The sequence below is a fragment of the Lingula anatina genome, chromosome 1, assembly GCF_051362555.1.
Source record: "Lingula anatina isolate TDL-2025a chromosome 1, LinAna3.0, whole genome shotgun sequence".
Taxonomy (NCBI): domain Eukaryota; kingdom Metazoa; phylum Brachiopoda; class Lingulata; order Lingulida; family Lingulidae; genus Lingula; species Lingula anatina.
In genome coordinates this window covers 66206102-66229837 of record NC_141767.1, presented here as the reverse complement: position 1 = coordinate 66229837, position 23736 = coordinate 66206102, and the positions used below count along the sequence as shown (strand labels likewise).

Sequence of the window (23736 nt, the reverse complement as noted above, 5' to 3'; positions counted from 1 at the left end):
TATTCATCAGTTCTGTAAGTTTCAAGTCAAAAGGTAAAATGGTTTTCCACTTATCCTGTTATCGGTGCTGCATATATGCTGAAAAAAGTGAAAAAACAGCATAAATTCCCTAAAAGTGACCCGATCATGCTGATTTTCGAACTTGACCTGCATATTATGAATATTCATCAGTTCTGTAAGTTTCAAGTCAAAAGGTAAAATGGTTTTCCACTTATCGTGTTATCGGTGCTGCATATATGCTGAAAAAAGTGAAAAAACAGCATAAATTACCTAAAAGTGACCCGATCATGCTGATTTTCGAACTTGACCTGCGTTTTATGAATATTCATCAGTTCTGCAAGTTTCAAGTCAAAAGGTAAAATGGTTTTCCACTTATCGTGTTATCGGTAAAAGTGCACGGCGACAGCGACGGCGACGACGGCGACGACAGCGACGACGGCGACGACAGACGCAGATGATGGCTATATGTACAGACACATCTGTGTCTGTACATAAAAATGCAATCAACAAGAATTTTCAAAATATGCAAAAAATATATATATTACTAAAAATGGTACAATCAAAGTTAAGTTCATCGTAAGGTAGGTCAAAGGTCAATTCCAAGGTCACAGTAAATTGCCAGTATATGACTTCCTATTCAACTTCAATAGTAACTATGGGCCTATCTCTGCCAGGTTTGGAGTTAAAAGAGAAAGAAATTAGCAGAGTTCAGTTCATGATAATAAGTAGGTCAAAGGTCAATTTCAAGGTCACACTTAGATTGCCAGTATATGACTTCCTATTCACGTTCAATAGTAACTATGGACCTATCTCTGCCAGTTTTGGAGATAAAGGGGAAGCAAAATATGCAAAGTTCAGTTCATGGTGAAAAGTAGGTCAAAGGTCAATTTTAAGGTCACTTTTAGATTGCCAGTATATGTCTTCCTATTCAACTTCAATAGAGACTATGGACCTATCTCTGCCAGTTTTGGAGATAAAAGGGAATCAAATTTTGCAAAGTTCAGTTCATGGTGAAAAGTAGGTCAAAGGTCAACTTTAAGGTCACATGTAGATTGCCAGTATATGACTTCCTATTCAACTTCAATAGAGACTATGGACCTATCTCTGCCAGTTTTGGAGATAAAAGGGAAGCAAAATTTGCAAAGTTCAGTTCATGGTGAAAAGTAGGTCAAAGGTCAATTTTAAGGTCACATTTAGATTGCCAGTATATGTCTTCCTATTCAACTTCAATAGTAACTATGGACCTATCTCTGCCAGTTTTGGAGATATAAGGGACTAAATGTTATAATTTTGGAGTTACCATAATGTGCCATAAATTTCCTACAGAAAAAATTAATTAAAATAAAGAAAAGGTCATTTTGGTCAAAATTCTTGAAATGGGAGGTGCTCTGAAGTTCCAGATGTTCAAATTTGATGAAATAATGTCATTTTTGACCACAAGTTGTCTGCTTTGCCAAGCCTTATGTTTTATTTTTCCGGAGTTCAAAATTTATTATCCATTACCGTACTGCACATTTTGCTTTCACCACCAATATGTACTTTTTGATACAGCGTAACTCGAAAACCGTATGGAATACAAAAAAACGGAGACCACCTCCAGTGTTGGGCTTTACATGCTCTACAAAATGCAAAAAAGAATGGGTGTCTGGCATTAACGGTTCCCGATTTAGAGACAGTTTTCAGTTTCGATATCTTATGGCCGCTAATTCCGTGAAAATGCACCGATTGACCCCAAATTCACGGAGATGAAAGATGCCCTGAAGGGTAACACTTTCCATTAATATTATTAGTTAAGTCTGTGTGGTGTCTGAATAAGACCGCAAATAATTTTTTTTTCAGCAAAAATTTTGTTTTTTTGAAAATTTTGGCCCGTTTGACCTTGAAATAAAGGTCAAAGGTCAAATCCAAGGGCATATTTGAAATCTACACATATGACTTTTGGAAAGCTGTCTGTAGAAATTTTTCCCATAATTCCTTCCGTAGGGGAGATAATTAGCATTTAATTTTGCCATTTTTGGACAAGGGTGCATTGCAATGAGTGCCACACCTAGACCCCAATACCGACAAAGCCCAAATTTTACGTGGAACGAGTTGAGATTATAGGTGACCTAAATCCAAGAGATGGGTATGGAGGCCATTACCGTCTAGGAGGAGAAGCGGTAACGGTGACTTGGCGGCGGAGCCGCAGGAGCCGCAGGAGCCGGCGGAGCCGCAGGAGCCGGCGGAACATACGGGTCGGGACTAAAACCATGTGTACCGCCAGCGCCTACGCTGGTGGTACAATAAACAACATGTGTTGTGAGCCTTGATTATTTATTTGCTATTAAATTGTTTACCACAGTACAGTGATCCAAACGTGTCATCAGTTCAAATCAGCATTATCATCTTATTTAATCACCTTATTTCAAGAACAGTGACCACACCATTAGGTGCATGCAACACTAAGTTGATACGACGATAAGTAAACAACACTGAAAATACTTCTAGAATGATATTTTATTTATCTAATAATACCACTTAAAGACATAGTAATGTAGTAAATTATTATGCACAAGGTCCCTGTACTATTTCATAACAGGTCAGTACACAGTGTTCCTCTGGTGCTGTGGGTATCACAACTTGATATTTGAACTGATCATATTAACACTGATGAAAGCACAACATCTCTTTCAAGATGTGTCATAGAAATAATATTTTTCTTAATTTCTGTAGTTAAATTATTTGACCTCAGTGGCAGCATAACTATCTGGCCATGTCTTCACTGTTGACATTGCCAGTGTCCCATTTGTATCTTATATTAGTAATACTGACATTCATTATCTTCAAAATTTGCATTATTTATAAATGATGTTGCTTAAAACTTATTACATGTGTCAAATTGACAATCTCTGTAAACTTAGTAAAGATCTCCATAGTCCCAGGTAGTCTAGTGTCTTCCTGCTGCCCAACTTCATGGCCAGGAAGAATGCCTCAAGGAGATGTGTTTGAACTGACTCCAGCCCTTTTAGAGGGATGACAAACATAAGTGTTTTAAAAAGGAGGAATGCCATCCCATAACTTTCACAGGCTTTTGAACATCCAATAAATGATATCCAATGAGTGTGAAAGTTGTGCCTCTGCCTTCACATCACCATGGGTTATCCAGGCACAAGACTGCCCCTGCAGGTTATCCAGGCTCTGCCTGTCCTGCCAGTGGGTTATCCAGGCAGTGCCTGCCCCTGCGGGTTATCCTGGCTGTGCCTGTCCTGCCAGTGGGTTATCCAGGCAGTGCCTGCCCCTGCGGGTTATCCTGGCTGTGCCTGTCCTGCCAGTGGGTTATCCAGGCAGTGTTTGCCCCTGGTTATCCAGGCTGTGGTGGCTAGCTTACTGAGATGTTCTATGCACATTTCTCCTGTGAGGCTGCAGGAGTTAGCAGACTGTTAATGATAAGGCTTTATATCCAAAGTTTGTACACAAGTCCACTTTAGCACTGCTACCAACCACGCTGAGAACCTAGGAAAAAAAACAAACAAAAAACATCAACACATGATGGAGGAAAAATACTTTTTAACATATAAGTACCATTCATACAGATCATGCATGTACAGATCTACATGGTTAAATATTTTGCAATACAATATACATATAAACATGGCAGTTACACATCCTGTATGGTAAATTCTACCACACTGCTTACAGATTCAACTTTTAAATCTTCATCATGATGTCTACATCAATTTACAGTATTTTCATAATGCTCCCAAATTATTAAATCAACATGCAAAGACAAACTGTACCTTGTTATTCTCTGCCTCACTATTGATGGTTACATTGCAGACACTGGTGGGAGTACAAGGCACCCTGGATCTCCTGTCTCCATTGATGTACCAGTGGTTTACATATGGCTCAGATCCAGCAGATATAATCTGAACAATTCAAATGAGAAATGCTAGTCAATAAACAAGGCAGCAAAGCTGTCAAATGTACAGACAAAAACCAGAAAATAAAAATGCAGGAAATAGGATAATGTCAATTCTGATGAACTAATGTATTATGCTTACTGTAACTGCATAGCCAACATCAAATTCTTATTCTGCATAACATTGGATTAGGATGAAAGTAAAATGTGTATCAAGCATTAGACTAAGTTCCCATACCTAGATCAATCTAACAGGAACAATCCAACTCCAAGGGGTTTCTCACTAAATTGCTTTCAGTTTGAGAGTCTTAGGATTCTGGCATGCCAGTTTCAGTAGGCGTGACAGACAACTAAGCCACTTACATTGATTGCAATTTAGCGAGAATTCCCATGGAGATAGATCGATCCACAGTTAGCGTGATAGGGTCTGGAAATAGTCCCTAAGGTGTCAGGCTGATAAGAGTTAAACTTTGGAAATGCCAGAATGAGGTACAGTGAAAATTACACACAAAAAAAGTTGCTTAAAATCATTAAAATATATATATATATATATATATATATATATATATATATATAATTTTTTTTTTGGGCTGTATGTCAATCCTAAGAATCATTCTTGTAACTTAGCAAAATACAGAAAATGTTACAAAGTAAGAGTACAGGGTTCCTGGCAGATGGGAGTGATAAGTCACAACTTGAAAATGCCAGTATAGCACTCTATAAACCTGCATTGCCTCCAAAACAGAAAACAATCACACTGGTTTTCAAACACAAGCTGCACTTCTGTCTTATGAAACTTTTCAGTAAGTTTCAGTAACGTAAGTAACATGGTTTTCCCTTAATCGCTATCCTGGCAGCAGTGTCCAAAATAGGGTTTTCTTCAACTTTCATGCAATAAAACAGAATACTTAACAGCATAATGACCATCAAATTTTTTATAAAAAAATAAAAGTATCATGAATATTCAGAAAATGTGATTTGGGAAGGTCTTCAAGGCCATGGAAGTTCAGAGTCACACTTTCAAAATGCCAAAATGTAAACAAGAGATAACTGTACTGAAATGATTTTCTTTCCATTTTCAACACCTTTTTTAAAACAAAATGATCAATAAACTGTCATTTTTAAATGTTCAACTAGGAAAATTGTTGACATAGGGAAAATATCAATAGAACAATTTTCAATGTCCAATTTGCTCCATTTGCAGATGCTGAACATAGTGAATGATTAAATCTGACAAACTGCAATGATGAGTTCCTTTCCATTTATGATACTTTATTACACAATGCACAATATTATAACAGGTTTACCTTCATTTTTATATAATCAACAATATTGTTAAGAAGCAGAAAATGTCAAAACAACACTTTTACATATCTTATTAGTTCCATAATGAGACTGTTAACATGCCTAAGAATTAAATCTGAAGAAATAACAATTATATACAAAAATACAGAAAATGCACAGCACTTCTGGTGGATGGGAGTAAAAAATCACATCTTGAAGATGCTAGTGTTTGAAAAATAATTTTAAAAAATTTTAAATAAAATGTAAAAAATTCCAATAAAGCTGCTATTCAAACTTTTAATCTAGCTGTATTAACTTGATATTAATAACCCCACCAAGTTTGAGAAAAATAAAGCACTGTTATTCATCTATAGCATGTTGGCATAACACATTCTTTTTGTTGTAAATTTATTTTCAATGTTTAACACCATTTATCTGCACAATTATCACCAAATCCTAATTTTGTGACACAGTTAAGAGAGCTAAACCTATGGGACTTTACAGGGAAATCTCAAGGAGTGTTTTATGTAATATCATTTAATGGCCAATTGAAAATTAATGAGTAGGCAAGTGACTTTATAGACCTTCATTTAATTAGTGATCACCCAAGGGACAATTCTATAGACTGCCATCCATACAGTACCATCATATAGCACAAAGGTGTTGCATACATGCTGAAAAAAGTGAAAAAACAGCATTACTTCCCTAAAAATGACCCGATCGTGCTGATTTTCAAACTTGACCTGTGTATTATGAATATTCATCAGTTCTGTAAGTTTGAAACCAAAAGGTAAAATCGTTTTCCACTTATCGTGTTATCGGTGCTGCATATATGCTGAAAAAAGTGAAAAAACAGCATAACTACCCTAAAAATGACCCGATCATGCTGATTTTCAAACTTGACCTGCGTAATATGAATATTCATTAGTTCTGCAAGTTTCAAGCCAAAAGGTAAAATGATTTTTCACTTATCATGTTATCAGTATTGCATTTATGGTGAAAAAAGTGAAAAACAGCATAACTTCCCTAAAAATGACCCGATCATGCTGATTTTCGAACTTGACCTGCGTATTATGAATATTCATCAGTTTTATAAGTTTCAAGGGAAAAGGTAAAATGGTTTTCCACTTATCGTGTTATCGGTGCTGCATATATGCTGAAACAAGACAGCACTGTTCTGCAATGGGTTTACTTCCATTTTTAAAACACTTTTTTAACATAAAACAAAATAAACAGTTTTCTACCATTTGTATATGATCAACTAAGAAAATTGATGAGATGGGAAAAATATCAATAGAACGGTGTTAAATGTCCAATTTCCTCCATTCTGAGACAATGAATATAGTAGATGATTGAATCTGACAAACTGCAATGATATTTGTTTATTTCCATTTTTGACACTTTATAACGTAATACACAATAACAAGTTTACCATCATTTTTACATAATCAACTAACAATGTTATTAAGATGCAGGAAATGTCAAACAAACACTTTTACGTATCTTATTAGTTCAATAATGAGACTGTTAACATGCCTAACAATTGAATCTGAGGAAATGTGAAAAAACAGCATAACTTCTAAAATAATGGCCCGATTATGCTGATTTTCGATCTCAACCTGTGTTATAGTTAGTTTGACTACTCCTGTGAGTATAATGACAATTGGCCTATCTGTTTTTCTTATATTGTGTTATTAGCTTTGCATATATGTTGAAAGAAGTGAAAAAACAGCATTAATTCCCTATAAGTGACCCGATCATGCTGATTTTCGAACTTGACCTGCGTATTATGAATATTCATCAGTTCTGTAAGTTTCAAGCCAAAAGAAAAAACAGTTTTCCACTTATCGTGTTATCGGTAAAAGTGCACGGCGATGGCGATGACGGCGACGGCGACAACAGACGCAGATGACAGCTATATGTACAGACACATCTGTGTCTGTACATAAAAATTCCATCAGATGGTTTATGAACTAAGAATAAAGCAGTATTTTTTCTTCAGCTTGTACTGAAATTGTTTGCCTCCCATATTATGATACCTACATAGAGCATATTTATTTGAGAATGGGGCTATATTCCTCTATTCAGGAGATATATTTGCCCCCCCCCCCCCCCCTTTCAACCTAATGCCATAGAAAATGATGGAAAGTATTTCTATGTATATTATTCAGTATATTTTTTAAAGCTGATGGCAAAATGTGACTAAATTAATTGGGTCAACTGATAATTTGGACATCTCATAACAACTAGTAATGCATGTGCATGTATGATCTGCTTAACTCTAAGAAATAACTAATGATTCGAATTGTCCATGATTAGCTACTTCTACTATTTAGAATAAGCTTGATGGTTAAGAAATTAGACACCATTTCCTGAGAGGCCAATATAGTGTGATCTACTTACAGTGTCCTCAAAAAAACTTGTATATTGCTGGCAAGCCCCCGGTGTGTCAAATACTGTGGTGACTGCAAATGTCCGCAGGTGCCACAGGGACAACTTGGGGCCCCCTCCACACACCTGGAATGTGCAATTATATCTAAATACAATTTATTTGTTAATTCAATTTAATTACGTTTACATACTTATATATCAATCATTTGAATCACCAGTTAAACATATTTATGACATACATTCAATGTATGTCACAAATCTGTGTAAGTGGTGATACAGAAATGGACCATAAAAAGATTTAGAACTTTTTGATTAATTAATGCAGACCTTAAGATTTTTCACCAAAAATTTTAATATTTCACATATAACTCCATTATCTCTGTGGTCCTGATATTTAACAAGCTGATGGATCAATTACAATAACCTTTATGATGCTAGATCAAACCCATCTTACCAACCAATCATCTGTGGGGTCCACAGCTACACAACCTATCCAGCGCCCATACTCTGACCTGGCACATGTCTGAAAGGAAAGTATGGGGGGAAATGACCTTTTTTCCTGGGTGAAGATCGCTGACATACATATTATGTTTTATCACTATTTAAAGACTTGAAATAATTTCCTTGCTGGTGTTTACTAAATAAGTAAGTCTAAGTACGTGTGTGTGTATTTGTGTGTGTGTGTGTGCATGCATATTCAAGAAACATACCACTTCAGAATAAGGTTCAATTACTGCAACTGGTTCTTGTGGAGTCCGCAGGTCTGTAATAAGAAATAAATAAATTAACAAGTATGAAACTAGTATAACATGATAAACTGCAGAAACTACAATGAAATTGTTTGGTTTAAAGAAGCTGAAAGCTACTTTTTGATAATGAAGTTACCGAGTTGGTTTGAGCCAGCTAGCTAGTTGTCAAGGAATAAAAAAGAATTGGCTGTACATGTGGGTGTAGTAATGAATTCTCCAGAACAGATATGAGAGGAGAGGTTTCTATCAGTTGGTAAATGGTTAAATCTGCAAGATGCCCTCTTACCCCACAGCCTCACTGTGCCATCTTCAGAGCCAGTCACACACTGGTCACTCAGGCTCTTCAGGGCTACACTATGGACATAGTCTGTGTGGCCAGCTAGTGTTTGCTGGAACAACATTAAAACCATGAGCCTAGTTCACATTTTAGAGTTACCTATCACACAAACGTAAAAACAAGGCAGCAAAGCTGTCAAATGTACAGACAAAAAACAGAAAATAAAGACGCAAAAATAGGTCATTTTGTCAACTTTGATGCAATAATAAATAATGCTGTCAATCAACACTAAATTTTTATCATGAACAACAGATAACATGGTCAAACAGGAGTGAACAGGAGAGATATTTTTTGACAGTATTCCAAATTATCTTTGTTGATCCATCCTCCATTTTTGATGGTCTTCCAACAGAAAAAAAAAGATACCCGTCAATGTAAACATTAAAATCTGACCGTCTTCCAGAAGGCCCAGAAGATGGTCTCAATCCGCCCCTGCAATAAGATTACAGTTTCAGGACCACGAGAGTTCAAATTCACATAATGAAAATCACAATATTTGAAAAATGATGACAGTGCATAAAATAATATAACATAATGTTTATAGACATGAAAACAAATACAACTACTTGTGTAAATACAGAAAATGAACAGCACTTCTGGTGGATGGGACTTAAAAGTCACATCTTGAACATGCAAGTGTTTGAAAAATAATTTTGAAAAAAATCCAATAAAACTGCTATTCAAACTTTTAATCTAGCTATTAATATGATATGAATAACCCCACTGAGTTTGAGAAAAATAAGGCACTGTTATTCATCTATAGCATGTTGGCATAACACAAATCTTTTTTCTGTTGTAAATTTATTTGCAATATTAAACAACATTTACCTGCATAATTATCACCAAATCCTAATTATGTGACACAGTTAAGAGAGCTAAACCTATGGGACTTTACAGGGAAATCTCAATGAGTGTTTTATGTAATCTCATTTAATGGCCAATTGAAAATTAATTACCAGGCAAGACTTTATAGACCTTAATTTAATTAGTGATCACCCAAGGGGCAATTTCATAGACTGCCATCCATACAGTACCATCAAATAGCACTCTATAGAACTGCATTGCTTATAAAACAGAAAACAATCACACTGACTTTCCAACACAAGATGAACTTTTCAGTAAGTACCATCAATAACATGGTTTTCCCTTGATGGTCATCATGCAGTGTCCAAAATCCATTTTAATGCAATATTACATAATGCTTAACAGTATAATAACCATCAATTTTAATAATAAAATAAAAGTATCATGGATTTTCAGAAAATGTGACATGAAATGTCAAAATGTAAACAAGAGATAACTGTACTGAAATGATTTTCTTTCCATTTTCAACACCTTTTTTTACATAAAACAAAATAATCAATTTACTGTCATTTTTAAATGATCAACTAGGAAAACTGCTGACATTGGTAAAATATCAATAGAAAAATTTTATGTCTAATTTGCTCCATTCGGAGATTCTGAACATAGTGAATGATTGAATCTGACAAACTGCAAAGATATGAGTTTATTTCAATTTTTGACACTTTATTACACAATACACAATAACAAGTTTACCATCATTTTTAAATGATCAAATAACAATATTGTTAAGATGCAGAAAATGTCAAAAGAACAACTTTACATATCTAATTAGTTCAAAAATGAGACTGTTAACATGCCTGAGAAATAAACTTGAGGAAAAAACACTTATACACAAAAAAATGCATAACTTCACCAAAACTTAACAAATCGAGCTTATTTTCAAAACTTAATCTGTATTTAAGTAACACTGATCACTCCTGTGAATTTCAAGACAATTGGCCAATCAATTTTCCTTAACATGTGTAATAGGTGTTGCATATAAGCTGGAAAAAGTGAAAAAACAGCACAACTTCTCTAAAAATAGCCTGATCATGCTGATTTTTGAACTTGACCTGCAGATTATGGATATTCATCAGTTCTGTAAGTTTCAAGCCAAAAGGTAAAATGGTTCTTCACTTATCGCGTTATCTGTATTGCATATATGTTGAAAAAAAGTGAAAAAAACATCATAACTTCCCTAAAAATGGTCGGATCATGCTGAATTTCGAACTTGACCTGCGTATTATGAATATTCATCAGTTCTGTAAGTTTCAAACCAAAAGGTAAAACCGTTTTCCACTTATTGTGTTATCGGTGCTGCATATATGCTGAAAAAAGTGGAAAAAAAGCACAACTTCCCTAAAAAAGACCCAATCATGCTGATTTTCGAACTTTACCTGCGTATTATGAATATTCATCAGTTTTGTAAGTTTCAAGCCAAAAAGTAAAATGGTTTTCCACTTATCGTGTTATCGGTGCTGCATATATGCTGAAAAAAGTGAAAAAAAACAGAAAATAAAGATGCAAAAAAGGTCATTTTGTTAATTTTGATGCAATAATAAATAATGCTTATAATAGCACTATCAGTCAACACTGAATTTTATAATCATGCACAACAGGTAAAATGGTCAATAACATGAGCGGACCCAGAGATATTCTCTGACAGTATTCCAAAGTATCTATTTTGATCCATCCTCCATTTTGATGGTCTTCCAACAGAAGAAAAAATAGATACCAGGCAATATAAACTTAATAACCTGACTGTCTTCCGGAAGTCCCAGAAGATGGTCTCAATCTACCCTTTCAATAAGATTACAGTTTCAGGACCATGAGAGTTCAAATTCACATGATGTAAGTCTCAATATTTGAAAAATGATGACAGTGCATAAAATAATATTACATAAGTAACATAATGTTTAAAGACATAAAAAACAATACAACTGCTTATGTGGAAAAACAGAAATGTCAGAGTCTCAGGCGGATGAGAGTTAAAAGTCACAAATGCAAGTGTTTGAGAAAAAATAATAAAGGAAAACATAACAAAACTAGAAAAGCACTCCGAGAGTGCAGACCTCTGCCAAGGTAGCAATTGTTGATTATTATTGATTTTTGTCCTCTTTGGCCCACTTCTGACAGTTCCTGAAAATTTCAGCAAAATCGGTCCATAACTTTTTGAGTTATGTTGATGACAAACAGGGGTGAAAATATAACCTCCTTGGCAGAGGTAAATATAATTCCAATGAAGCTGCTATTCAAACTTTTAATCTTTCAGTTTGATATATATATATATAAAACTTATTTGCAATATTAAACAAAATTTACCTGCATAATTATCACTGCTTCCTTATTATTAATCTAGCAGAGAGCTTAACCTATGGGAGTTTACAGGGAAATATCAACAAGTGTGCTTTATGTAATCTCAAATCACAAGTGTGCTTTATGTAGCCTATCAATTAGGCAAATTACTTTATAACTGAAATTAGCGAAGTGATACCCAAGGGAAATTTATAGACTGACCCTCTCAAAGGTCTTTCAGGCCCATAAGTCACAACTTAAGAAGAGCACAAAACAATAATGCACAAAATAGGAGACTACCACTTCTGATGCAATAATACATTATGTTTAACTGCACAGTCAACATCAAATTTTAATTTTGCACAACAGGTAACACCGACGAAAGTAAAAGCATAAGGCTTCAGGCCCATCAGAGTTCAAGTTTATACTTAGAAAGTGCCAGAATGAGAAAAATGAAATTTCACACAAAATTGCATTAAATTCAATAATAAATGATAACCCAATTGACCTGGCTTTCTAATTTGAACTGCATGCCAATCCTAAAAATCATACTCTTAAGTTAAATATAATAATAAATAACACAGTTTTCTTTTCATAATGTTTGCAGTAGCAGTGCAAAAAGATTATTGTCAATTTTGATGTAACATTACATAATAAATTATAGAATAATTATCACCAATTTTTGATTATTGACTATAAATAGCATGAACATGTAGAAAATTTGATTACCATCCGGCTTCATGTCCATGGGAGCTCCGAGTCCCACAATGAATATGCCAAAAAGATAATGAATATTTCACTAAAATGTATAACTTCCAGAAAAAGAAGCCTATTAGACTGCTTTTCCAACTTGGGCTGCATTTTAGTCCTGTGTTTCTTTTTTGAAAGTTTGACAATCATAAGTAACACGGTTTTCCCATCATGGTCATCATGGCAGATGTGGATGATTGAATCTGACAAACTGCAATGATATGAGTTTATTTCCGTTTTGGACACTTGATTACACAATACATGATAACAAGTTTACCATCATTTTTTCATAATCAACTAACAATGTTGTAAAGATGCAGGAAATATCAAACAAACACTTTTACGTATCTTATTAGTTCAATAATGAGACTGTTAACATGCCTAAGAATTGAATCTGAGGAAATTTGAAAAAACAGTACAACTTCTAAAATAATGGCCCGATAACGCTGATTTTCGAACTCAACCTGCATTTTTGTAAGATTGACCACTCCTGTGAGTATAATGACAATTGGCTAAGCTGTTTTTCTTATATTGTGTTATTAATGTTGCATATATGTTGAAAAAAGTGAAAAAACAGCATAAAAAAATTAAAAGAAAATGTAAAATAAAACATAACAAAAAATACCAATAAAGCTGCTATTCAAACTTTTAATCTAGCTGTACAATTACTAACATGATATGAATAACCCTAATGAGTTTGAGAATAATAAGGCACTGTTATTCATCTTTAGCATTAATTCAATTCAATTCAATTCAATTTATTTCTGTACTGGTACATAGATTGTCATGACCTTGTACAATATGATATACAAATGATGATACAATACAGTTAGTGCACTACCATCTTTATATAATGAAGATAAGTACTAGTAAAATCACTCATAGAATATTCTATCTAAGCAATGAGATAAACCTTGGTGTGATTATAAATTTAACATAAACATAGTATAAACATGTTACACAAAAAGAATATGTTTTTTTAAAAACTTAAAACCACCGTTATATAGCTGTTTACATGGCTGTTCAAAGCCAGTTTGATGACATTGATAATTACGATTAATGACAATTACATAAGACAGATAAGTAAATAAGTTACACAGATATAAATATTGTGCCATGTTCAGTCCCACTGCCGAGTCACTTCTCACAACAGTGGCACCATACACTGACATTTTAAGGGATATGCTAGGAGTTACCAAGCAGAGCAACCACTTCACTTCTTTTCTTGAATGATTTGATTATAAAGTTGGAGAGGGACACTAAAGTATCTTTGTTGGCACTGTTAAATACATGGCATAATTGACTGTCTGGTGACCTTGAATCAGCTTTTAGGAATGAGGTTTTACTGAAAAAGGTGACTCGGTCTGTTTTGTACATTGGGCATTGGAATATAAAATGGTATTCATCCTCAATTACCCCTTGTGTGCACAGGTGACAGATTCTGTCGCACCTTTCAGTTTTTGGCCTGGTGTGCCGCCCAGTTTCGATGTGGAGTTTATGGTCACTCAGACGTAGTTTAGCAAGGGTTGACAAGGTGTCGTAATTTGTTATTTTATCAACATAAGTTGCCCTTTCACACTTTTGGTTAAGTATACGGAAGAGAGATAATTTACTGTTGGCTTGAAGTTTGCTGTTGCATATTTGGGTAAAGTGGTCAGTTTGTCTTTGTTTGAAAATTGTGGTGAAGTTTTTTGGAGGTGACTGGCTAAGCCACACATCACCAAGGCCAAATGTGAAAAGGATGTTTCGAATACCCTCAGACCATGACATACAAGCTGGTCTGAGTGTGTGGACTGCGGGTGGGACATAGGGTGTCAGCAACTTGTAACTATTTATCTCTTGTATGTACGCTTGTTTCATTAGTGTAGCATCAGACATTTGAATAATTTTACACCATAGTTTGACAGATGCAAACTGTATTTTGGTATAGAGGGGAAGGCGGCCAAGTTCAGTGTATACACCATAGTTTGATACGTTTTGATGGAGGCCAAGGATTTGTTTGCAAAATTTTAAGTGCAACTTTTCTGTAGGGCAGTTATCCGTTGACACCGAGTAGCCCCATATCTCTGAGCAATATGTAAGGATTGGGGAAATGAGGGTATCAAATAATTTCTCTTTTAAGGATGTGTTAACATTACTCTGAAGTGGAAGAGACTTGGACAAACTGAAGAATGCCTTTGTAGCACGTTGTAGGAGATTATTTTTGGTTTCTGTAAAGCTTCCTGATCGATTTAGAAGGAGACCTAGATACATGTATTTGTTGACCTCTTGGATTGGTTTTCCATACAGAAAAAATTTTTCACTGTGAGCTTTTGATTTTGAGTTGAAAATAACTATTTTAGTTTTGGTGACATTTACAGTCAGTCTCCACTTGTTACAGAAATTTTCTACTATTTCCAAACTTTGCCTTAGCCCATTGGGGGTCTTGGACATAAGGATGAGGTCATCAGCATAGAGTAAACCTTGTATTGGTATTCCGTTTATATCTGGACTTGCAGCACTTTCGCCATCAATTGATCTTAGAAGGTCATCAATAAAAATATTAAAAAGAAACGGGCTCAATGTGTCACCTTGTTTTACACCTAGTGTTGTATTAAAGGCCGGGGATATACCACTACTTGTCTTAACACATGCTTGGGAGTTTTCATACATGCTTTTAATGTTTTTGTACATAAGTCCTCTTATTCCTAGAGTACTTAGTTTGAACAGTAGTCCGTTCCTCCAAACACTATCGAATGCTTTTGAAAAGTCAATGAAACATGTGTATAATTTTTTCTTTCCTTTCATAAATTTTGTAATAATGGACTTAAATATAAAGATATTATCTGAAGTACCATGACCATGTTTAAACCCAGTTTGATGAGGTAGGGGTACCCCTTGTTGGGATGCGTGTGCTTGAATTCTGTTTAACAGGACCGAGTTGTACAGCTTTCCGAGGCAGCTTGTAATAGATATTCCCCTGTAGTTGTTAACATTTGATTCATCACCAGATTTGTGGATAGGGACTATATATGCCTTGTTCCATATTGATGGGTACTTAGCACTTTTGTATATGATATTGAACAATTTTACAATTACATCTATAAGATAATCCTTCCCTGATTTTATCATTTCGTTGGTTACCTTGTCTTCCCCTGTTGATTTGCCGTTTTTCAATTTTTTTATATTGCTCATGATCTCATCAGCACTAATGTCATGGTCAAGTGCAGTTCTGTCTGGAGAATTTATTTCACTTTGCCTTAGTTTATTTTCTATTTTAAGCTTGAAGTCTTTATCAAAGTTGTGTTTACTTGATTCAGTTTCCTCACAAAGACTTTTAAAATACTCATAAAATTCACTTGGTTCAATAAATTCAGTTTGTGTAGACTCCATATTTAAATCTTTAACCGCTTTCCAGAAACATTTGGGATTTGCATTTTCCATGGATTGCAACTTTTGAAGTAGGCCTTTTTTATATTCTTTTTTTGCTTTCTTACATCCTCTCTTATAACGATTGAATGTTTGGTAGTATGATGCATTGACTGAATTGTCAAAGGGTTTCTTGCTCCTAAGTTTTGCTAAGTTTTTTAAGTGGGACCTCAGAGATTTTAAGTCATTGCTGTACCATGTTGCCCTTTTCTTGTTTTTTCGAGGGTGGACTGAGGTGTATTTTCTTGATTTAAGAGCCTTTTCAGCTGCAGTTGTGAATATTTCATTTACTAAGGGTAATGCCTCTTCAGGGGAGAGAGCTTGTGACATAAAGTAATCAACCTTTTGTTTTGTTTCCATGTTACCCAGGGCCTCAACAAATTTAATATGAGAATTATTTTCCCAAATGAATTTAGTTGGCTTTGGTATCAGCTGAATTGATTTTGTATGTTTGTTGTAAGTAGTTTTGCAGTACAGTTTAAGTTCAAGTAGGGCGTGGTCAGAAAATATTGACAGATCATTGACGTGAAAGTATGGGATGGTGCTGTACAAAGTGGCACTACAGATGACATAATCAACAACGCTGTTACCAGCTGGTTGATAACAAGTATATTTGCCAAGTAGATCACCTAGTTTACGGCCATTTAAGATTCTTAAATTGCAATCTTTGCATAACTCTAGCAGCTTTCCACCAAATGCATTGGATTTTTGGGAGTCCATTGAGTTTCTAGGAGGGGGTGGGTTGTATGCATCACTGAGATAATGGGCCCCAGAAATTAAGGTTAAGTCTGTGCTGTCATCTGTGATAAAGTCTGAGTTAACTTTCGTTCTGGCATTGAAATCCCCTTGGATAATTATATCACAGTTAGCTGACACTGTTGTAAGTTCAGCTGTAAGTTTATCATATGGGTCTGCATTTTCATTGATCACAGAGTTGGGGGGACTTATGTAGACTGTGACAAGGATGACATCACGCCTAAACCCAAAGTAGAATTTGCTCAATTTTAGAATCAGAATATCTTCACACTTGCTTTCTAACTTGGTAACTCCAGCAGTCACTGATTTTCTAACAAATGCTACAATCCCACCTGAGTTTCTCTTGGCTCTCTTTGATTTTTTTCTACAACTACTGTATGATACAAAGCCTGGAATTTCTATCTTGCTATCATTATCAGACCAGGTCTCCACTAAAGCTAATATATCAAAACTAGAAATTTTCCTCACTAGTTCAGCATCTTCCAGCTTACAGCCTACTCCATGGATGTTCCATGAGCCAACTTTGATGCTATCCGAATGTACTTTTTTCATTATATAAAAACTGATATTAATGAACAAGGCAGTGGATCCTTGCTGACATCACTTAATTTGGAATTAAACTTAAAAAATTTTTTTTTTTTTTTTTTTTAAACACTGATAGTAATGGTGCACATATGCATGAATGTAAAGATTACCTACAACAACTTAAACAATTTCAGATTTGAACAACTTACATTTTTACAGTAATAATTGGTTAAAACATTTTGTACTTACTGAGTTGGTTGGACTTGATAAGAATATGGCATGGACATTTGGAGTACTTATTATACACATTACTTATCCTTAATACTTTTCCAGTTCTTTGTTTATCATGTTTACATATGCTCATTTAATCCCAGGAGCGAGTGTCAAAATGAGTGCCTGAGAAGATTTGCTGTCTGCTATATGGCCAATGTCTCTCATCCCTGTCATGTTGTGGCTGCCTGCCATGGATGTATAGCTGTGGTTCTCTTCTGCGTATGTATCCCCATGAAACATTGGTTTTCCCCCACTTTCTATGTTGATGATGTGACTTTGGGGAGAGTAAGTGTCCAGAGTCTCCATATGTCTGACGGCGGTAAGTGTCTTGGGTATGATTAACAGGTTTGACATCTCTGCGGGTGTGTATGATGACGGGGATGTTCTGCCCCTTTGCTGTGTTGCAGTCATTGTCTTCATGGAAAGGAGGAATTCCAGATCTGTGTACACCTAGTGAGTGTTTGGTATGAAGTAGTAGACGAGGGAGTCCATGTCTATCATTTAGGTGTACATTGTCATGAAACATCCTTTTGTTCACTTTTCCAGAGTTATAACAGACAACTGGGTCATTATTTTGAAATTTCAGTTTTTGTTTCTCACACACTTTCTCAATTGACCTGTTGACATTGTTTATTTCATAGTAACTCTTGTCTTGCCGTGGAAGAATACTTGACATGATGATTGAAGCCTTTGTAAACTTCTTCTTAGCTGTAGATGCTAGTTTATCATATGCTATCCCTGGTGTCATTGTGCCATCTGCAAAGTATTTCAGATCATTAGTCCCTGTATGTAGCACAACACTGTCAAAGTCTGTTTTATCACATTCTTGGATAGCTTTTATCATTTCTTCTACCCCACCACGTACATACTGCTGCTCTACAAGCATACTTTTTGTGCGGGTCTCGTGCATCCTACTAAATATTGAGTCTGACAGTATCAGGGAGTGTTTTTGGGAAGTAACTTTTCCAGTAGATTTCCACATACTAGTACTTGTCCCCTGTAGGGCTTGGCTTTCAGTGTTGGTAGTCTTAACCATATCTGCATAAGTCTTGTTTTTGGGGAAGTCATCTGTAATCATACTGTTTGTATGATTTTGTGAGAGTTGGTGTGAGTTTGAGTGTGTTTCATCAAGTTCTTTCTTTTCAATTCTTTCTGCATTCTCTTTTACAATTTTCTTCATTTCATTCAGCTCTGTTTGCAGCAGGTTACTCTGAAGGGTGAGATTGTTTATCTTCTCTGTTTGTTGCTTGACAGTATCTCTCACAGTGTTTCCCCTGGCTTTCAAGCTCTGCGAGGTGGTAGGCAGTCCGCGATCCCAGCAATACTAGGGGGGTCCGGGGGCATGCCCCCCCGGAAAATTTTTTAAATCGAGGTGCAATTTGGTGCATTTTAGGGTATTTAGAACTGATTTTTTTTACATTTTATGTGGCACTGAATTGTCTTGTTTTAGATGTTTTGAGGAGTAAATTCAGTAATGACATAACAAAGGTTTGGACAAAATTTATTTTCCAGTCTGTGCATTCACTCAGTTTAGTCCTTTTCAGTTTATAGAACATACTCTTTCAAAAAAAAAAAAAGAAGTACTTTCAAAAAAAAAAAAAGTTAACTACTTTAATACTTACGAGAAAAAGGGCTTACTACATTGAATTATTTTTAAATTGACCAAAAAGTTGATAAAATATGTTGTTTTTACCGTTTTCACATTCTTGTGAAAGTAACTGGTCAATTGACTTTGCGTGTGGGAGCGCTTCATCCTAATATAAAACTGCCGCAAAAGTTCTCTCTCTTGTCGTTCAGCGCAAAGCGACTCCCGCTACTAGTTATACGTAGTTTGAGATGTAATTTATAATCAACAACTTCAAACACCGTTAAATGAATGCTTCGGAATTAAAGAGATGAAAATCACACTTATCATCAATTTTAGTTCTTCTTTTATTCATTTATATGGTTCTATTCAGTCATGGAAATTCATATTCAATGCATAGGTTTCCACGCGAAATACTGACGTGACCCAGTTTTACAACGCTACTGCTTTCACAAAACTCACCCGTAAATCAATAGAAAATCTTCTCCAAGTTTATAAAATCAACGAAGTCCACTTTATTTGCTCCTTTTTTATCAGTGAATATTCGTAAACTATAAAAACAAACAACAGGCGGTCTGAATTTCGGAACATGAAGTGATAGAGAAAGTGTATTCTTGACACGTGATTAAATGGTGTCAAGAACAGTTGCCTCGTTTCGCTCTGTTTCTTATACTTCAAATAACGCACAGAACTGCGAAAACGAGGCACTCACAGGGAGATAGTAACTGCTGGTTATTTTTAGGCATACGCGCATGCGTCTTTCCGTTACTACTAAATCAAGTGTTCAGAAGCATGGGATTACGTATGTAAACAGAAAATGCCATATTTGCTTAGAAATAAATATAATTTTCAGTTAGCATGAGTGAAAATATACTTTGTTGTTCCATATAGTCCAGCGAGGCGGTGCTTTTGACAAATTTCAGCGAGGCGCTTGCAAATATCATCGAGGCGGGCGCCTCGCTCATTTAAGTGCAGGGGAAACACTGTCTCAGATTGTTTATCTTTTCTGCCTGTTGCTTGATAGTATCTCTCATTTCTTTGTTCTCAGTACTATGTCTCTCATTGTTTGTCTGTAAGACTTTAATGAGTTCTGTCTGGCTGGCCTCCAAATTGACAAGGGCATTGTTTATGGAAGTAAAGTTCTCAGTCCAATTATCTGACCATCTCTGCTTGACTGATTCAGCCTTAAGCAAGAATGTCTGCTTTGGTGTAGTTGTTGCCGCAGGTGTGCTTTTACTTGGTGGTTTGATGGGGGTACTCAAGGCCCTTTCTGTCCCTTCATGTTCATGCCTGGGTTTAGTACTTTTCTCTTCATAGAGCTCTTTCACACTTGTTTCACCTTGTGTTTTAGCACGTGTTTCCTCATCCTCTTGGGCATCTCCATTTTCTCCACTTGTGTCAAGAGTGCTCTTTGTTTTTTCCTCCATTAGAAGTTTCTCATAAATTTCGTTATCGTACTCCTTTCCATTTTCGAATACTTTGAATGAATGAATCCCAGCCTTTGTCATGAACTTTTTGGCACCTGAGTAGTAGATGTATCCCTGATGAAGATTTTCAGAGTAGCCTAGAACTTGCTTCTCAGTCTCTTCCCAGGTCCTGTAGACACCAACTTGATAGCCTCTTGCCACAGCATAGTAGCCTTTTTTCTTTGAAGAATTCCTTTTCTTGGTCATTTCAGATGCTAGTAGAGATATTTTGTATCAACCACGTATTTTCAGAACAGATAGGAGATATACGAGTCAAGTTCTTGCAGCATTTCAACTTTCAAGTGATGTCAGCTTTCCACCTCCTTGACCTACTTTCAGGTCTCCATTGTTCTTTGTCCTTAATGTCCAAAAGTTTGAACTTCAAAAACCAGACTTCCAAGAAGTGCTGCTGTTAATTTTTTGCCACAGAAAGGTTCTATATATACTCACAATAGTTCTCCATACTTCAAATCATACATTTGAAGACTTTGCCAAACAAAAATTAAGAAACAAACACAAGAGAGGAGTCAGTGTTGTTTCAACTCACTTGACCTTGACCTCATATTAATGTAAGCGTTACACAAAATTTTTTTTGTAAACTTATTTTCCATATTAAATAACATTTACCTGCATAATAATCATGGATTCCTAATTATGTGACACAGTTAAGAAAGCTAAACCGATGGGGCTTTACAATGAAATCTCAATGTGTGTTTATGTAATCTCATTTAATACCCACTTGAAAATTAATTAAGCAAATTATTTTATAACCCTGAAATAACTTGAAAATCAATTAAGCAAATTATTTTATAACCCTGAATTAACTGCCTACTATCCATATACATTTATTGCACCAAATAGCACTGTACTGCATTGCTTTCAAAACAGAAAACAATTACGATGGTTTTCCAACACAAGCTGCACTTCAGTCTTTCAGTAAGGTTGATTATCATAAGTAACATGGTTTTCCCTTAATAGCTATCCTGGCAGCAGTGTCCAAAATAGGGTTTTCTTTAACTTTCATGCAATATAACATAATACTTAACAGCATAATGACCATCAAATTTTTTATAAAAAAATAAAAGTATCATGGATATTCAGAAAATGTGATATGGAAAGGTCTCCAAGGACATGGAAGTTAGGGTCACACTTTCAAAATGCCAAAATGTTAACAAGAGATAACTGTACTGAAATGATTTTCTTTCCATTTTCAACACCTTTTTTACATAAAACCATCATCAATTAACTGTCATTTTTAAATGATCAACTAGGAAAATTGTTGACATAGGAAAAATATCAATAGAACAATTTATAATGTCCAATTAGCTCCATTTGGAGATTCTGAACATAGTAAATGATTGAATCTGACGAACTGCAATGATGAGTTCCTTTCCATTTTTGATACTTTATTACACAATGCAGGATAATAGGTTTACCGTCATTTTTATATAATCAACTAACAATATTGTTAAGAAGCAGAAAATGTTAAAACAACACTTTAACATATCCAATTAGTACCGTTATGAGACTGTTAACATGCTTAAGAATTAAATCTGAAGAAAAACCACTTATATACAAAAAGGCTAATAACTTCATCAAAACTTAACTGATCAAGCTTATTTTCAAACTTGATCTGTATACTGGTCAGATTGATCACTCCTGTGAGTTGCAAGACAAAAGGCTGATTGGTTTTCCTTAAAATGCGTTATCAGTGTTGCATGTATGCTGAATAAAGGGAAAAAAACAGCATTACTTTTGTAAAAATAGTCCAATCATGCCAATTTTCAAACTTGACCTGCGTATTATAAATATTCACCAGTTCTGTAAATTTCAATCCAAGGAAAGGAAAAACATTTTTACACTTATCATGTTATCGGTGTTATAAAAGTGCTGAAAAAATTGAAAAAAAAAAAAAAAAAAAAACAACAAAAAAAAACAGGATAACTTCCATAAAAATTGCCCGATCTTGCTGATTTTCAAACTTGACCTGCGTATTATGAATATTCATTAGTTCTGTAAGTTTCAAGCCAAATGAAAAAACAGTTTTCCACTTATTGTGTTATCAGTGCTGCATATATGCTGAAAAAAGTGAAAAAACAGCATAAATTCCCTAACAATAATCGAATTATGCTGATTTTTTAACTTGACTTGCGTATTATGAATATTTATCAGTTCTGCAAGTTTCAAGCCAAAAGGTAAATTGGTTTTCCACTTATGGTGTTATCGGTGCTGCATATATGCTGAAAAAAAGTGAAAAAACAGCATAAATTCCCTAAAAATGACCCAATCATGCTGATTTTCGAACTTGACCTGTGTATTATAAATATTAATCAGTTTTGTAAGTTTCAAGCCAAAAGGTAGAATGGTTTTCCACTTATCGTGTTATCGGTGCTGCATATATGCTGAAAAAGTGAAAAAACAGCATAAATTCCCTAAAAATGGCCCAATCATGCCGATTTTCGAACTTGACCTGCACATTATGAATATTCATCAGTTCGGTAAGTTTCAAGTCAAAAGGTACAATGGTTTTCCACTTATCGTGTTATCGGTGCTGCATATATGTTGAAAAAAGTGAAAAAACAGCATAAATTCCCTAAGAGTGACCCGATCATGCTGATTTTCGAACTTGACCTGCGTATTATGAATATTCATCAGTTCTGCAAGTTTCAAATCAAAAGGCAAAATGGTTTTCCACTTATCGTGTTATCGGTAAAAGTGCACGGCGACGGCGACGACGGCGGCGACGACAGACGCAGATGATGGCTATATGTACAGACACATCTGTGTCTGTACATAAAAATGTAAATTTACTGTAGACATATGTGTGATGTAATTATTACATGTAAATGTATCATCCTTTACAAGAAGTATTTTTGTATGTATGCCCACCAATTTTGAGAAAAGAAAAGAAGGCTTTAGAGCCATCTTAAGAGAAAATACTTCACAGAAAAAGTTGAAGCAGAGGAAGCATAGCTAATAGGATATGATCAATCAAATTCAATGTGGGATTCTATGCTTCACACGTCAAGTAACAGATGAATAATACATTCATCAATATATATGTAAGAACAAAATTTATGGGTAAACAAGAACAAACAAATCAGCAAAAACCAAGGCACAACTCCATCATAAAAGATATCCTCCTGTATTCTCTAAATTGGGGGTCTTATATACAG

The 23736-nt window shown here is 35.1% G+C and overlaps 1 protein-coding gene across 2 annotated transcripts in view; it reads right to left on the bottom strand.

Moving 5' to 3' along the window:
• Window positions 1-2478: 2478 nt before the first annotated feature.
• The window catches only part of LOC106151846 (THO complex subunit 6 homolog), a 30581-nt gene continuing 9323 nt past the window's right edge, over window positions 2479-23736 (bottom strand). Inside the window, exons 9-15 of one of the 2 annotated variants that reach the window (XR_015331991.1) lie at window positions 8609-8711; window positions 8284-8336; window positions 8028-8096; window positions 7586-7699; window positions 3777-3905; window positions 3349-3492; window positions 2479-3283 (exon numbers count right to left, since the gene is read on the bottom strand). Coding sequence is in view for 1 of the 2 variants with exons in the window: in XM_013525272.2 (XP_013380726.2) it covers window positions 3409-3492; window positions 3777-3905; window positions 7586-7699; window positions 8028-8096; window positions 8284-8336; window positions 8609-8711 (552 nt within the window). In the remaining variant the exon portion in view is untranslated. Of the gene's footprint in view, window positions 3493-3776; window positions 3906-7585; window positions 7700-8027; window positions 8097-8283; window positions 8337-8608; window positions 8712-23736 lie in introns of both variants that reach the window. The other variant, XM_013525272.2, reaches the window with a different exon arrangement.